A 14,816-nucleotide genomic window follows, 5' to 3' on the forward strand; every position below is an offset into this window, starting at 1 on the left:
ATAACTTATACAGCCACTTGCTGAGAAGACATTTGTTCTTCACTTCAAGATTTTCAATGCCAAGACCCCCTTGGTCTTTTGGTCGACAAATAATATCCCATTTGGCGAGTCTATATTTCCTTTTTAGTTCATCACTCTGCCAGAAGAATCGGGATCAATAAAAGTCCAGCCTTTTTCTAACTCCAACTGGAACCTCGAAAAAAGACAAGAGAAACATAGGCATATTCGTGAGAACCGAATTAATGAGAATTAATCGGCCTCTGTACCTGTGGTGATGTTCGCATCCACTTGCAGGTTCTTAAAACTGCCATTTCTCCCTTCTATAAAAGTAAGGTACGCCTTTGGCATACTCTCAAAACAAATTCTCAATGCATTGCTACTATTAAAGAAAAAACAATGTCACAAACCACAAATTAACTCATGGACCAATCGTTTCCTCCCCATCTTGATTATTTTCCAATCCTCCTTGGGGATAATGCTTCATCAATCACGATTTGTCTAAAAGAAAGTCATTGCGACGCATGGCGCATCAAGAAATAAATTGCCAAACACAAGACTTGAACCAGGTTGGCAAGGATAGCACGCACCCATGAAAACCAACTCTACTAGCCAATACTCTTGTGCATAAACAAAGGACTGGAGAAATAAATATATCAAAGAAATAAATTAGAACCAAACAATCACTGAATTTGAGTCGAACTCTGCATCTATCGCGGCCTTTACTACCCTTCTCGTATATAATGGCGATCAGAGCGGGGTAAATCTCTGGATTCAGAGAGACAATCGTAGCGCGATAAATCAATTCTTGATTGATTACATCAAACAAAACGCATGCTGCATGCTGAATCAACCACACATAAATTAACTACGTTGTTTCACTGTCTTTGGCAAGCAAGCAGCACTCTGGTCACACTCACACCAAATGGCCGGGGTTGTGTGGCCTTACGTGGTAGACACAACACACCCACGGGACGGGCACATCAAACCTTCATTATCATTACAGGCACACTCATTACAGCAGACCAAATCAAGCCACACACAGATGATACAAAGTATCATTCTTCACGGGAAAATAATTAATCAGGTGCACACACGCAGCGTCAAACCAGCACCAATTTATTCTTGGGAAAAAAACACAATCTTGGCAAGAAAACACCTGAACCGTTGCGGCAACGACAGCAGCCGACAACAGCAAGATGCCGTCGTCGTTCTGCAATAACCGAGCCTACACAACACAGGTAATGATAGTATGTATATAGTATGTAACAGAGTATTTAATCACAAAAAGTCTCTGATGTGTGTGTACCTGAATAGTGTCTGGTCGGCTCACCGGAGAACTGAGACTCTAGGCAGGGGCTTCTTGTAGTACGCCGAGTGGCGCGGCTGGAAGAGGGAAGGGTCGTGGCCGGCCTCTGGCCCATCCCACTCCAGCTTATCCCACCAGTCCTTCTCACAGTTCACAATCGGACGACTGTCTCGGTCAACGGCTGGGAGGCGCTTGAGACCCCAGCATCCCCTGACCCTGATGGTCTCAAGCTTGGGAGCAAACATCTTGGCTTTGCATATGTGTTGCAGCTTGAAGAGCTGATGCAAGTAGATATGCTTCAGGTTTGGGAATTCTAGTACACCTTTATGGTAGTTAGCTATTCTTGTCAGAACCTCTGGCGCCACAGGGAACACCTGCCTTAGATCACCACAGAAGACGATGTGGAGGGTCTCCAAGCTTCCCAAGGTGTATAACATGGAGAATGGGAGAACAAATGTGAGCCTCGGACATGAGAAAAGGTGTATGCTCTGCAGTTTTGCAAAGGAAATATGGTCTCTAAGATACCACGTCCTTTCTTTGCTCCAAATGCAATGGGTCATCGGGAGATCAGCTGCCCAAAAGTTCACTAGTTCTTCAAAGTTGCAGTAATTATTGGTAATACTAAAGGCTGTATGCATCTTGGGGCATCTCACCATATGACAAGATTTCAGATGTCGCCATGTAAGTTTCTCATTTCCTATGGACATCATATGTTCAGGTATTGTAGTGGTGATGCAGGAATTGTCGTGTGCATGCAATGACTCAGCCTTGTTCATCACAAAGATGATAGCCTTCACTCCTCTTTTGTTGTCCGTTCTGGTGAAACTAATTCCATCACCAATCTCAACATGGGATCCCAACGGCTGAAACTGCATTCCATTGTTGTAGTCGTGATCAATAATTATGTTGTCAATAGAGACATCAATGTAGGTGTTGTAAGTGTTGGGGGTTAATGATTTTGGTTGAGGAGGACCCATTATTTTCCCACTATTACAAGGGTCCATCTTGTCCTTCATATAGCTTTGTCCCTTAACATTGACGGTACAAGGGACACAGAGATTTAGATGGTACCTATTGCTCTTCCAACAAAATCGAACATTGCTTTGTAATACCAAGGACTGGAAAAACCTTATGTCCATTATAGTAACATAAACTTCAGGTGGTTTTGTTTGAGCAGGACTGGCCGAGGAATCAATGTGCAGCACTGTCAGTGTTGGCAGACCCTCTTCTGGCCATATAATTGCACGGAGTTGCAAACATTCCAATAGAATTATTTGCTGGAGATTTGGGGCTTGTACCACCTGAGTTGTGAGGTCAAGTGTCTTGACTCTTGTGCTTGAGAGGTCCAACTCCTCAAGGTTTGGAAGTGATCCACGCAGTGTGAAGTCAGACAATCTTGCACAACCAGCCATGGAGATGCGGCTTATTTTGGCTTCCTTGTAATTATCCTTTCTTGGTCTTGCATGTAAGCTGAATGATTCAAGTGATGGAGGGAGTCCTTCAACGTGCTCCAAACCAACACAACCATCTAGAACTAGAGTCTTGAGGATAGTTGATCTTGACAAGCTGGGCAAAACTGTGAATTCATCCTTTCCGCCCGTCTCACAAGAGCAAGTAGGGTCAATTACTCGAAGCTTGCGAAGGTTCTGCAGTTGCCCCAATGCAAAAATGATGTACCAAAACCTTCCGTTCTTTATATGAACTTCCCTGATGTTTGCAGACATCTGCTCTATTCTCTCTGGTGATGAAGGCAGATCCCAATCTGTATTGCATATGTCTATCACCCATAGGCTCTTAAAAAAATCCATTGTTGTCATATCTTGCTTCTTGGGTTCTTCCGCTTGTTGATCTTTGCAACTATCTAATCCGAGGAATCTTAAGTTGAGGCAAGAATGGAAAGGAGGTGAAGAAAAATTGAAGCTGCAGTGGCATAACTTGAGCACACGAAGTTTGTCTGACTGATGAAACATGCCATTGGGTAATAATGGAGGATCAGATCCACTTGTGGCTGCTCCGAGAAAAAATGATGTTGACTCTGGATGCACAAAAGACCTGTCCTTGACAAATATCCATCGTTTTGGAGGCGTCTCCAATTGTGCACCAAAATAGGGCAGTGCATTAGATGAATAATCATCTATATTTAGGTGTTGATGCAGAGCAGCTGCAACCTCCCATGCTTCGTCACCCTGACCTCCTTGTATGATCCCATCGCAGACCCAATAGTTAGAAGCATGGGGGGCCCAGTCATAGTCCATGATGTTGCCTCCTTGATAATTTAATGATAGCAGATACAAGCAACACTCTTCAACTGCTTCTCCAAGCTTATCCATGTACCCGGAAATTTCTCTAGCCTCATTTTGTAGCAAATAATTCCAAGGTTTAATCAACGAGTCCTCATAAAGAAAAAGATGTGAATTATCCACCTTCTCACTAATTCCTGGGTTGAGCCGAAGCCTTCCTCGAAATGTCCACAATACTTTACTGCCAAATGCAAACCACTGATCCATTAGAGGTTGGGGAATACCAAAATCATTCAAGTCAATTGTGTTGCCGCTTCCATTGTGGAAGAACACTAAACATATGTGTTCTCGTAAGGCTCGATTGATCTCTGCCCCAGCGTCTTGTATCTCAGCTCTAGAGCTTTCGTCTACCCCTCTGAAATCATCTTCTTGATCTTGCTTGTCAAAAATATCCATTACCCTCTGAGGAAGCTTGAGTTCTTCTGCGATCAATCTCTGGAGTGCTCTTCGGCTTTTCCACTTCGAGCAATCGACGTGTATGATCTTGTCAAATTTCTCCACCAGAGATGGTGGATGGTGTTCAGCTATGGCTCTAAGCACCGCCGAAGCAGCCAGCCCTTGCCATCCATCAAAATATATGGCCTTGTGTGCAGTATTGCTCGTATCCTCCAGATAAGGGATTATCAGTCGCACCGCTTGTTCGACGGTGTCCGGACCAATCCACTGCATAATTAGTTAATGGTAATTAGTTGAGGTGGCTCACTTTAGCAGTTTTCGACTAGTAACATACTAAATGTAAAAGGTACAACTATTTTTTTTATTTGGATCAAGACTAATTAATTAAAATGCAGGCACGGACGGCACTCACACCAAGCTGTGCACTGGTGGCGGCATACGTGTTTTCATTAGGAGAGAATTCCTTATTTGACACTACTTCAAAATATGTTCCCTTATTTGACACTAGAATTTTCTTTCTTCTCTATTTGACACTTGGTGGCGGCGCTTCGATGGCTCGGCCAAGATGGAGTCTTGGCGAGCAGCGAGCGGCTGGTCAATCCTGCGCGGCGTGGCGAGCGGCATTGCTCTTCTGCTAGTGTCGCCTGGGTTCTTCCGTGGAGAGGCAGGTCTGGTCAGACGCAAGGCTGTCCCTTGGTGGGTGACAACCGTCGCGGGCGTCCCGGACCTGGCCGGAGGTGCTGGTTGGCTATGGTACGCCTAGGCATACTCTCCAAAAAAAACTATGTAACCAAAGCAGGCAGCTTGATCATTGATGGATTATAGGTAACACACAACACACGTACGCGGAACCGCAAGTTGCTAGAGGCGCCATACAGTTTCAATAGTTCCGTGACTCAGGTCATTTCTCTCCCCGCGTGTGTTGCTACCTAGTCCGTGGCTCAACTCGTTGCATGTAACATGATCTTGATATAGCATTTATGTAACATGATTTATTTAGCTGTGTAGAAAATCCAGTCATCAAATATACGGATCTCAGATGGCCATTTAACCTTGACCACATATCTCATATACTTCTTTGTCTTTTTTTGGGTGAAACATATATTTCTTTGTCTTTAATAGTAAGAAATTGGGTCGCAGAATGCATCAAGGGTAGTAACGTCCTTTTACATCTCTACTTAACACCGTTGGAGTTAAAAATGAACTAGAGTGTCATACAGGGAATAAAATTTACGCCTGGTGTCAAATAGGGAAGAAAAACTTTTTCAGTGTCAAATAAGGAATCAGATTTTAAGATAGTGTCAAATAAGAAAATCTCTCTTTCATTATCTGGTAGTTTTATAGTACTTAGTTATGAGAGTTTGTCTTACTTTTGGTGAGCTGGATCCTATGTGATCATGGTTGCCAGATTTTGCTACTCCCTCCATCCATCTATATAACATAGGGTCTAGTTCATTCTTTAAGGCTAACTTTGACCATATGCGTATGTCAAAGCAATAATATATGACATGAAAATTACATAAACCATACCGTCAAATTCGTACGTGAAAGGAGCTTTCAATGTTATAATTTTCACATTATACATCTCATATACTATTAAGCTTATATATAGTAACACTATTCATCAACCAGGGTGCAGAATAAGTTATTCTTCACCCGAGGTAATCTTACGATCGTTTCATAAATAAATTATATTTGAAATACAAATAGGTACATTCATATTGATTAAAAAACGTAAAATTTGACATAAGAAAACAAAAATATAGGTCGTAAGAGACCAAAAAAATTGTATTTTATGTATATTTTACATATGTTTTTTACATTTGAAGTTTTACGTAGCATAAAATATATTTTTACGATGATTTTATATTTTCTTATGTTCTCTTTTCACACATGAAATAAGACAAAATTTACGGAATGTAAAATTATAGTGCATTGATGTTAAAACAGAGAGGGGTGAAGAATAACTACTCCTCACCCAAAGTGAAGAATAACTATTCTACCTCATCAAGTAGTGTCTTTGTGTTAATGCTGATGAACTGTAGCTATTGAATTAGCTTTAGGTGGTCTCTTTGGTGTCGATTTTAAGATAGTTTGTAATTGGCTCTAGGAATATGTTTTGTGAAACTTAGCAATGTAGTGTCTTCAAAAGTTCTTTATATGCAACACCGACAGTGATAATTATGTTGAGTAGCAGATAGTTCCATGGCTCTTGCTATAGTTTAATTGTGTATAGTGACGGAAATATCTTTAATGCTAAAACTAAAGGATCTCCTTTTTGGAATGGGATCCAAGCGGTGAAACCTGCGTTTACGGTTGGGGCCCGTTTCCAGGTGAATAATGGAAAATCCACAAGATTCTGGCTGGACGCTTGGTTGGGGCCTACCCCCCTTTTGATGAACCACGGGCCGCTCTTCCAGCTCGCAACGGACATGGAGCTGATGGTTGACGCTACGTTGCGTACATCGCCGCCAGCCGTCAGCTTCAAGAGAAATCTGAATCCTGTTGAGGGCGATGTTGGGATGACTTGGTGCATTTGATCGGGGCGCGTGCACTAAATGATGCGACTGATGTGGTCTCCTGGATCTTGACCGCCTCCGAGAAATTCTCCGTAAAACCCCAACAAACGTACCGAAGGTGATACGTTTGACATAGCTAGGGGCTATGGAAATCAGGGATCCCACTCAAGATCACAATCTTCCTTTGATAAATGTTCCGTAACCGTCTACCATCCTCGGAAAACATAGCAAAGCATAACGGACCATATAATGGGTCCTGCACTGTTTTCGGATTGACGGAGGGTGCTAACCATGTGTTCTTTCGGTGGCACCTAGCACGTTTTGCCTGGAGTGCTATGCGGGAGGCGTTCGGACAGAACTGGAACCCGGCTTCGGGTGCTGACTTGCTCGCTGTGCTGCAAACACAGCGTGGTGCTTTTGCTAGGATCGTGTGGCGTAGCATAGGGGCGCTCCTATGGGCTCTTTGGACTATCCGCATCAAAATTACTATTGAGAAGAAATTCCCCTCCCACCCCGTTGATGTGATATTCAAATGCCACCTATTTCTTGAGGTGTGGCCACCTTTGGGAAAGGAGCGTAACGTTGAGATCATGCAGGATGTTATGGGGCAGATCAAAAGCATTCAGATGGTCGCTCGACACGACACGACGCCCCTTTGATCATCTTTTGGAGTCCTTGTTCGTTGGCCGGAGCCCGGAGGCTAACACCAGCTAGCTATTTTGCTTTCTATCTTATGTCGTCCTAGGAGCCATGGTGCCTGTAATGCCTTGGTTGTACTATTTCGTATGGTCTGTTTCAAACTATTTGTGTTTGCTGGATGATGTATGTTGGGCTTTATTAATTTAAAGCCGGATGTTTCTTGCGTCTTCGTTCTAAAAAAGAGTATGATATTTTGTAATTCATCTAGATAGTGCTTTTTTGGTGGCTTCTATACGATTTTCAATGACTACTGCATATGTCATTGGGATAGTAATGGTAAATCACCTATCATGGCAGTTGATGTTAAAGCCTGGCCGACTCATAAAACATATCATGGCAGTTGATGTTAAAGCCCGACCGACTCCTAAAACTTGTCATGGCGGTTGATGTTAAAGCTCGACCGACTCCTAAAAGGCGACCTTGCATATCATAGATACAAGGTCCAGTTTGTTTTCCCATGCTATCATTAGTTCATTACAACTTCCATATGTGTCGTGGGCGGTTTTTTCTTTAATCATGCAATAATGTTGATTGATGAAGATTAAACCATGTTGCTATGTTTCATAGGGGCATAGCTCTAGTGTCTCTTTGGAATGAGAATACCGCACATACGGAAGATCTTAATGTGAACAAAATGATAAAAATGGTGTCAAAGAAAGGGTGCTTTCTTTGATTATGGTTGCACATTTAGAAAGCCCGAATGTCTTATTATGTATTCTCTGCTGTTACTTTGTACTAATGTTTTGCCCCTGTTGATAGTAACTCAATGCTAACTCTTTATTTGGTGCTTTTATTACAATGTTACTAAGTCTGTCCTCTAGCTATGGTTCATGCTCAACATAGGTAATGCAGATGTTTTTGCTTGATCTGCGCAAGAGGTAGACTTCCGTATAAAGTCTTTTTGCTTACCATCTATGATGTGGCCTGACCGGCAACGTAATGGGCAGGTTTCATGATACTCTGCATCCTGTTCAGCTGATCGCCAAGAAAGGCTGCCAATTTGAATCCAACCAAATGGAAATGAGGACCGCGGCGGAACTGTCCACTATGAGTACTCATGTGGCCATGATATTTCTTTTTCTTACATGATTTCTGTAACATTTGATGTGTATTTATAGATGTTCTTTTCAAGGGAAAAAATTAGGTGGACAGCCTGCAAATTAAGTTCAAACCAACCAGAACTACTGGTTTCTATCATACAACGAATGTACCCGTAAATCGATAGTGGGGGCTAATGCTTATATGTGTACCAAGGACAAAAACCATTTAAGAGACCGGACACTAACCGTCACGTCATACTTAAGGTCTTGAATTAGCCGATAAGGCTACAAACATTGCTCGTTTTCACCATGTTTCCTCCTCCTTTAGGCTATCTACTTATGCGGTAGCTGCTGTGTATCCAGGGCCGGCCTCGAAGATGAAGACTTGTGCGTTAATCCAACAAAACTGATGCATACGCCATGACCGCTATGATTTCATCACTAGGAAGGTGATGGTGGAGGAGACGAGGGAGCTAGGACGAGATAGATCATAGCTAGAGCATACCTGTTGCTGTTTGGTTGTTAGCTGCTGGGGTAGAATCTAGCTAGCTAAGGTTTGTTCAATGAGATACTCCATCCGTTTCTAAATATAAGCCCTTCTAGAGATTTCAATATGGACTATGTACTAAGTATATAGATATATTTTAGAGTATATATTCACTCATTTTGCTCCGTATGTAGTCCTTATTGGAATCTATAAAAGGCCTGATATAGGTACTGTATTTGGTGTGTGCGTGGATGTGTGTGTGTGTGTTCACTCATTGTATGTGTGTGTTTGATCTATGCCACCGTTGCTAGCTTCATCCTTGGAGCGAGCTAATGAACATGTAAACCTTGAACATATCATTTAGTATATTCAAGAACAAATTAATACAACCATCCCAGACATGCTTAATTGTTATACTATGAACAAGTGCCATGTCTAGATGTATACTACCACAAGAATTAAATTAGTATTGCCACTTTAGATTGAGAATTGCATGCATGTATCGGTAGAAAAATACCACTTCGGGTCCCGGTCCAGGTAGCCGTCGCAGTCGCAGTCGCTGTCGCGGCATGATGACTAAAATTTCAGTGAAGGCCTGGTAAAGACAGGAAAGCTCCAGCTAGCTCCTGATTGATAGTTAAAAGAGGAGCATAGGTGTTGGTATGTTTGTCCATAAACAAAACGAATATTGTCAGTCGATGCATAATATGCTTGTTTGTTGCTGTAGAAACTAAATTAAAATCAGGCCAATGTGAGCAATAAACACTAGACATATACTCCCTCCGGTCCTTTTTACTCCGCACATTAGCTTTGTCTGAAGTCAAAGTTTGTTAAGTTTGACCAAATTTATATTAGAAAATATTAACATCTATAACATCTAATAAATATAATATGAAAATATATTCCGAGATGGATTTAATAATAAATGTGTTGTTATGTTAATGTTAATAATTTTTTGTATAAACTTGGTCAAAGTTAGATGAGATTGACTTCAGACAAACCTACTATGCAGAGTAAAAAGGACCGGAGGGAGTACATAGTAGAAGAGCTGGGATCACATATAGTAGTAGTAGTAGTAGTAGTAGTAGTAGTAGTAGTAGTAGTAGTAGTAGTAGTAATTGTTGTTGTTGTAGCACCCCGCCCGTTAGTGGAGGCTGAGATGTGTTGTGTGGTGGTTTAGTGCTACTTTGAGTACATGGATAGCTTAGAAAGAGTTTGACCAGCATATATACCCTTGTGGTCCAAACGTAGCACCTCCGGGTTAACCCTTTTACAAGAAATGAGGACGAAAGTGTAAGAGAGGTGCTCTATATGCGTGATCCCACCTCACAGGTGGGCATGGTATTGAGCGAATTTGAGTTGGTGTGTTGTTACATTGTTGCTAAGGAGTGGCTTTAATTTTGCCAAAGCAAGCATGGGAACATACTATATGAAAAGGTGTGCACCTACTTTGTTTTGTTATTAGCATTACCAACACTAAACTGCATGCATGGGAAATCATCTCACTGGGGAAGGAGATGGTGGCTGTGTGTTTTGATTAGCACTTGGCACCATGCCACCATGGTGGTTGGTGCAGCCATTAAGACAAGACAGGTGGCAGCGACTAGCTAGCGTGTTTCAGGCTGCAAGTGGACGTGGGCCGCCCACGGTGCCCACTTAAAATCCCACATATCTTGCGTTCGTGGACACCCGCGTATCTAGCGTATTTGGAAATGGATTAAGTGGGTTGTCCCGCGGACGCCACATAGAACCCACATCATCTTTCTCGTTCGGTGGTTGCTAAACGAAAACGTCTCCTCATACTTGTTCGAACGATGCAGAGAGGGTCAGGCCGCGCGGAAGCTTAACGGCAGCCGTCCGCTTCCTCCATGGCCGGCGGCGGCGAGCTGCGAGCTCTACACGCGGTGCCAGCGGAGCGCGATGCCGTGGTGGGGCTTGAAGCCTGGCCAGCCGGCGTGGTGGCACTGCAGCAGCTTGCGGCGGCACGGCACGTTGCGGCAAGGCCAACGAAGGTGCGACGGCCGTCAGGGCCCGTGCTGCTTGGCTCGCGGCATCTGCACGCAGAGCTCACGCGAGACACGCGACATGGCCAGGGGTGGCGCACGCCTGTACCACGGTAGAGCGCGTCAGCACTCGGACTATGCCTAGCGGCGGCACGCGTGATGGAGGACGATGGCCATCGGCTCACATGCTTAAGAAAACAGACGACAAGACGCAGCGGACGGCAGGATATGTCTCACGGAGCTTGGAGTGCGGGTGAGCCAGCCACTAATTCCATGTCCAATGGAACATGGCTTCACATGCGGGCGCCATGGCTACACATGGCAGTGATGGCATGCAACGAGGCTGCATGGCGGGCGTACACTAACCAGCATCGCTCAACAAACGCGGCGGACAAGTCCTGCTATCTTTCTAATTTGCATGCCTGATTATGTGGGTAAGTGGTACCCGCGAACAGAAAGCTAACGCTAAATGGGTTACCCACATAATCCCACTTAAATTATGTGGACAATGCGGCGTTATGTGGGCAGCCCGTGGATCGTCCCACTTGCAGCCTGAAGCGTGTTGCTATGAGAAGTGGTAGATAATCGCATCCTCAATTTGGAGTGGTCTTATTCGCTATTGCATATCTTCAAAACTTCAAATGTGGATCAGATTAACTATATATAGGGGCCATGACGCATAGCACCTGCCAGCAGCAGGCATGATCCGACGTCGTCTACGCATGAGTCGTTGTGCGTAGCACCTGCCAGCGACACATCCGTACCACTCGCCGTGAGTAGCACCTCTTGAGCTGGATCGAACCCGTCATTGTAGTAACATGCACGTACGCGTCAGGGTCTCAGATGCGGCGGATAAGTGTGACAACGGCTGAATCGTATGGCCGTGTCAAAGGTTGTTATATCTCTATTAAAGGTTGTAATCAGCTGTGTGCGTAAAGTGAGAAGAAATACAGAAAAGTGGCACAAGTTGTGTGCGGTGCCAAGCCCCTATGTGTGTGTGTGATTCTTTTTCTTCCTCGGACTGTTCCAACACTTTTTACATCTTTGACATGGATGTTAATTAGTATTTTGAACAAGAATAGTTCTAGTCTAGATTGTAGCAAGAGCAAGCATGTGTAGGTACCTGTCGTGGCATCAAGACAAGAAGCTCCAAAAATCTAACCCATGGATCTGCACCTCCGATCCAGATGAATCAATTTGCTAGCTGCTACACCATCTTGATGAAAAAATACAATAAATAAATAGCAGGATAATTAATATGTGGTTTCTAGTAAGTAGTTGTGTCTGTGCATGAGCAAACGCTAAGCAACTAACATCAGATGTATAAAGCAGAAGAATTAATCATACACCATAGCAGAGTACCTTAATTTGCAGGCACACAAATCTTGCTTGCGCCAGGAGCAAAATGTTGATACGAAGGAGGAGAGGGGCAATGAACGAACCACCAGGGATATTGGGAGCAGTGAACCAGCTAGCTATGGCATGGTATGTAGTGAGTGCAGTGCCTATATTTTTTGGCTTTGCTTTATGAGGTGGTCCATTCCTTGCCTTTTGTTTTTGAGAAATGTCCATTCCTTGCTTGAGGCTGGAGCAAAGATGGAATTGTAGCCATGCCTCTTTTCTTCTTTCTTTTCCTTTCTCTTTGAAATAAAGCAAGGGTGGGGCAGGCCCTAGACTTTGGATCGGATTCCATTTGATTCCCACGATACAAATCATGCATGAGTACTAATTACAACTCCATTCATTCCAAAACGTAGTGCATATTTGTTTGTTCAAAAGTCAAACATGTATATGTTTGATCAAGTTTACATAATAAACTATTAATATCTATGGATACTAAGTAAATAAAATATAAAAGTACACTTCTTCATGAATCTAACGGTACTAGTTTTGGATTTTCTCTATAATATTTGTCAAAAGTAGACATGTTTGACTTTCAAAAATAAAATATGCACTGCGTTGTGGAACAGAGGGATATATGTATGCCTGGGAGGTATATGCCGGGTGGTTTTGGCCCTTTGCCGAGTGTCCTTGGCACTCGGCGTATAACGCAATCCCAGTAGTGCTACTCGCAGGAGCATCTTCTCTTCCGTACCCTTCGCACCGCTTGTGGGGCTCGCACGAAGACCATATGGTAACCAAAGTCCTAGTCGCGCCATGCGCATGCACAATAGCGTGGCATGTGGTGCGTACGTACGTACTCGATCGGTTGGAGCAGACGCGCTTCCCTGCTACGCTGGAGGTAAGGGGACTCAGGAGCCTTGAAAAATGGTGCTGGAAATGTTCTTTGAAGAATGATTGCATTTCCAGCTGGCCTCTTGGAGGGGGGAATGGAGGACTATGGACTGGTCATTGTTTGTTTTCCCTATTTTTCTCTTTTGCTCTCTGTATCTATCAGGTTCTTCTTTTTCCTTGTTTGTATTGGCCACCTTCTATAATGCATGCAAAGGCAGAGCTTCATGCTGAGGATTTGGATGAAAGAAAGTACGACCGCGCGTAGTATATATCCATTCTTCATTGCTTCATGCAGAGGATTTGGATCACAAACAATGCTCAGAAGAAACGAGCTGCAGATAGAGGTGGCAGAGGAAGCTAAAGGAGTCACACATTTTTTTGTGTGCTCTAGTCGGGCCTCGGAATATATGTATGTATGTATGTATGGTGACATGAGCTTGGTTTTTGCCGGCATAATCAAGCTAGGGTTATAATCATAACATAAGCAGCATGGTAGTGTACAGTGATACTCAACAACTCCCATAGACATGTCATGGAGTGATCGTGTCTAGGTTTACATAGGTAGTTTTCTATTGCCATATACTGCATATACTAATATCGATGCAACGCTCACTGTGAGCAGCGAGTGTTGTCCACATATTACATATGTGTATTCGTACACATATGCTCAGTTCCATAAACCCATATGAACACACGGACTCACACCTTACCCCTATGACCCCTTGAGTAGTACAAAGCATATCATTTTCTTTTCTCATTCTACCTTCTATATAAAGTTAGGTTCATTATGACGTGATACCTAACAATTTCTTCTCCAGGGATACCATAGGATAAAGCAATTGAAAGAAAATTATGAGTAAGTCATAATACATTTCCAGGCAGCACACATATGCGTGCTAGCTGTTGAATCAATTGCACGCAAATTAACATTGTTTCATACATTGTCTTGGACAAACAACACTCTCATAACACCAATGAGGCTGTGTGACCGTGCTAGACCCAGATCACCCACATGCACATCACCCCTAATCTATAATACATAAATAGTTGATCCCCACACTAAGTCTAATTCTCTTAACATGCAGCCCTTCACATCACCAAATGTGCCATGTCATCATCCACTAGAACTATTTTGTAGCACATGCATAACCCAATTTAATTATTCCATCTCCAATAGTCCAACGTATATGCATATTCTTTGTTCACATAGAATTACTTCCGAAAATAATAGTTTTCGACTTAGATCATTTCATGCATATAGAATGTATTCAAAATTAGTTTTTAAAATCCCGCAGCAACGTACAATCACAAACCAACCCAAACCACACTCATACGGTATGCTGTCTCCATCACACCGGAAACACCAAAAATAAGCTTAGGAACAAAAACCACACTTCGCCATCAGGTCGTTTACCTTTGATCATTTTCTTCAGTGAAAAAAATAGAGCTAATAGCACTGTCGGTGCACAAACTTTCATGGCCCAGATGGTGTTAGTCCATCAACTCGTGAAATGGAATGTCGTCATGCAAAAACTTGCAAGGTGGGAGCAAAAACTGTCCAAAAACTGTCTATTTGATCATTTTGTTTTATGCAATGTTTTTATATAAAAATAAACCTCTGTTTGATAAGCTAAGGTAAACTTTGTTTGATGAAAAGGCAGAGGGGGCGGTGCTTTTCATTGATCAATAGAGAAGAAACATTTGTGGTCCTTCTCCCCAAGCGAGATGGAATCCACATCCCCTGTTGTATTCCATCCAATCTCCCTATTAACTGTGATGTAAAGATCCTCTGCTCGTGGGCTCGCCTCCAGGCCGCAGCAACAAATCAGCA

The 14,816-nt window shown here is 43.1% G+C and overlaps 1 protein-coding gene across 4 annotated transcripts; it reads right to left on the bottom strand.

Moving 5' to 3' along the window:
- Positions 1-842: 842 nt before the first annotated feature.
- On the bottom strand, positions 843-12,259 carry LOC125540503. 4 transcript variants are annotated; one of them, XM_048704114.1, is made up of 5 exons: positions 12,113-12,216; positions 11,874-11,957; positions 9,265-9,373; positions 1,307-4,269; positions 843-1,225 (listed from the first exon to the last, which is right to left on the bottom strand). In XM_048704114.1, the coding sequence occupies exons 3-4, from the start codon at positions 9,316-9,318 to the stop codon at positions 1,327-1,329; spliced, it is 2,997 nt and encodes a 998-aa protein (XP_048560071.1). In that variant the 5' UTR covers positions 9,319-9,373; positions 11,874-11,957; positions 12,113-12,216; the 3' UTR covers positions 843-1,225; positions 1,307-1,326. The 4 variants fall into 4 exon arrangements, with proteins under 4 accessions (XP_048560071.1, XP_048560070.1, XP_048560072.1 ...); XM_048704113.1 differs by having other exon boundaries at positions 11,874-11,966; positions 12,113-12,176; XM_048704115.1 differs by lacking the exon at positions 9,265-9,373 and having other exon boundaries at positions 11,874-11,966; positions 12,113-12,259.
- Positions 12,260-14,816: the final 2,557 nt, after the last annotated feature.

The sequence above is a fragment of the Triticum urartu genome, chromosome 2 (genome assembly GCF_003073215.2).
Source record: "Triticum urartu cultivar G1812 chromosome 2, Tu2.1, whole genome shotgun sequence".
NCBI lineage: Eukaryota > Viridiplantae > Streptophyta > Magnoliopsida > Poales > Poaceae > Triticum > Triticum urartu.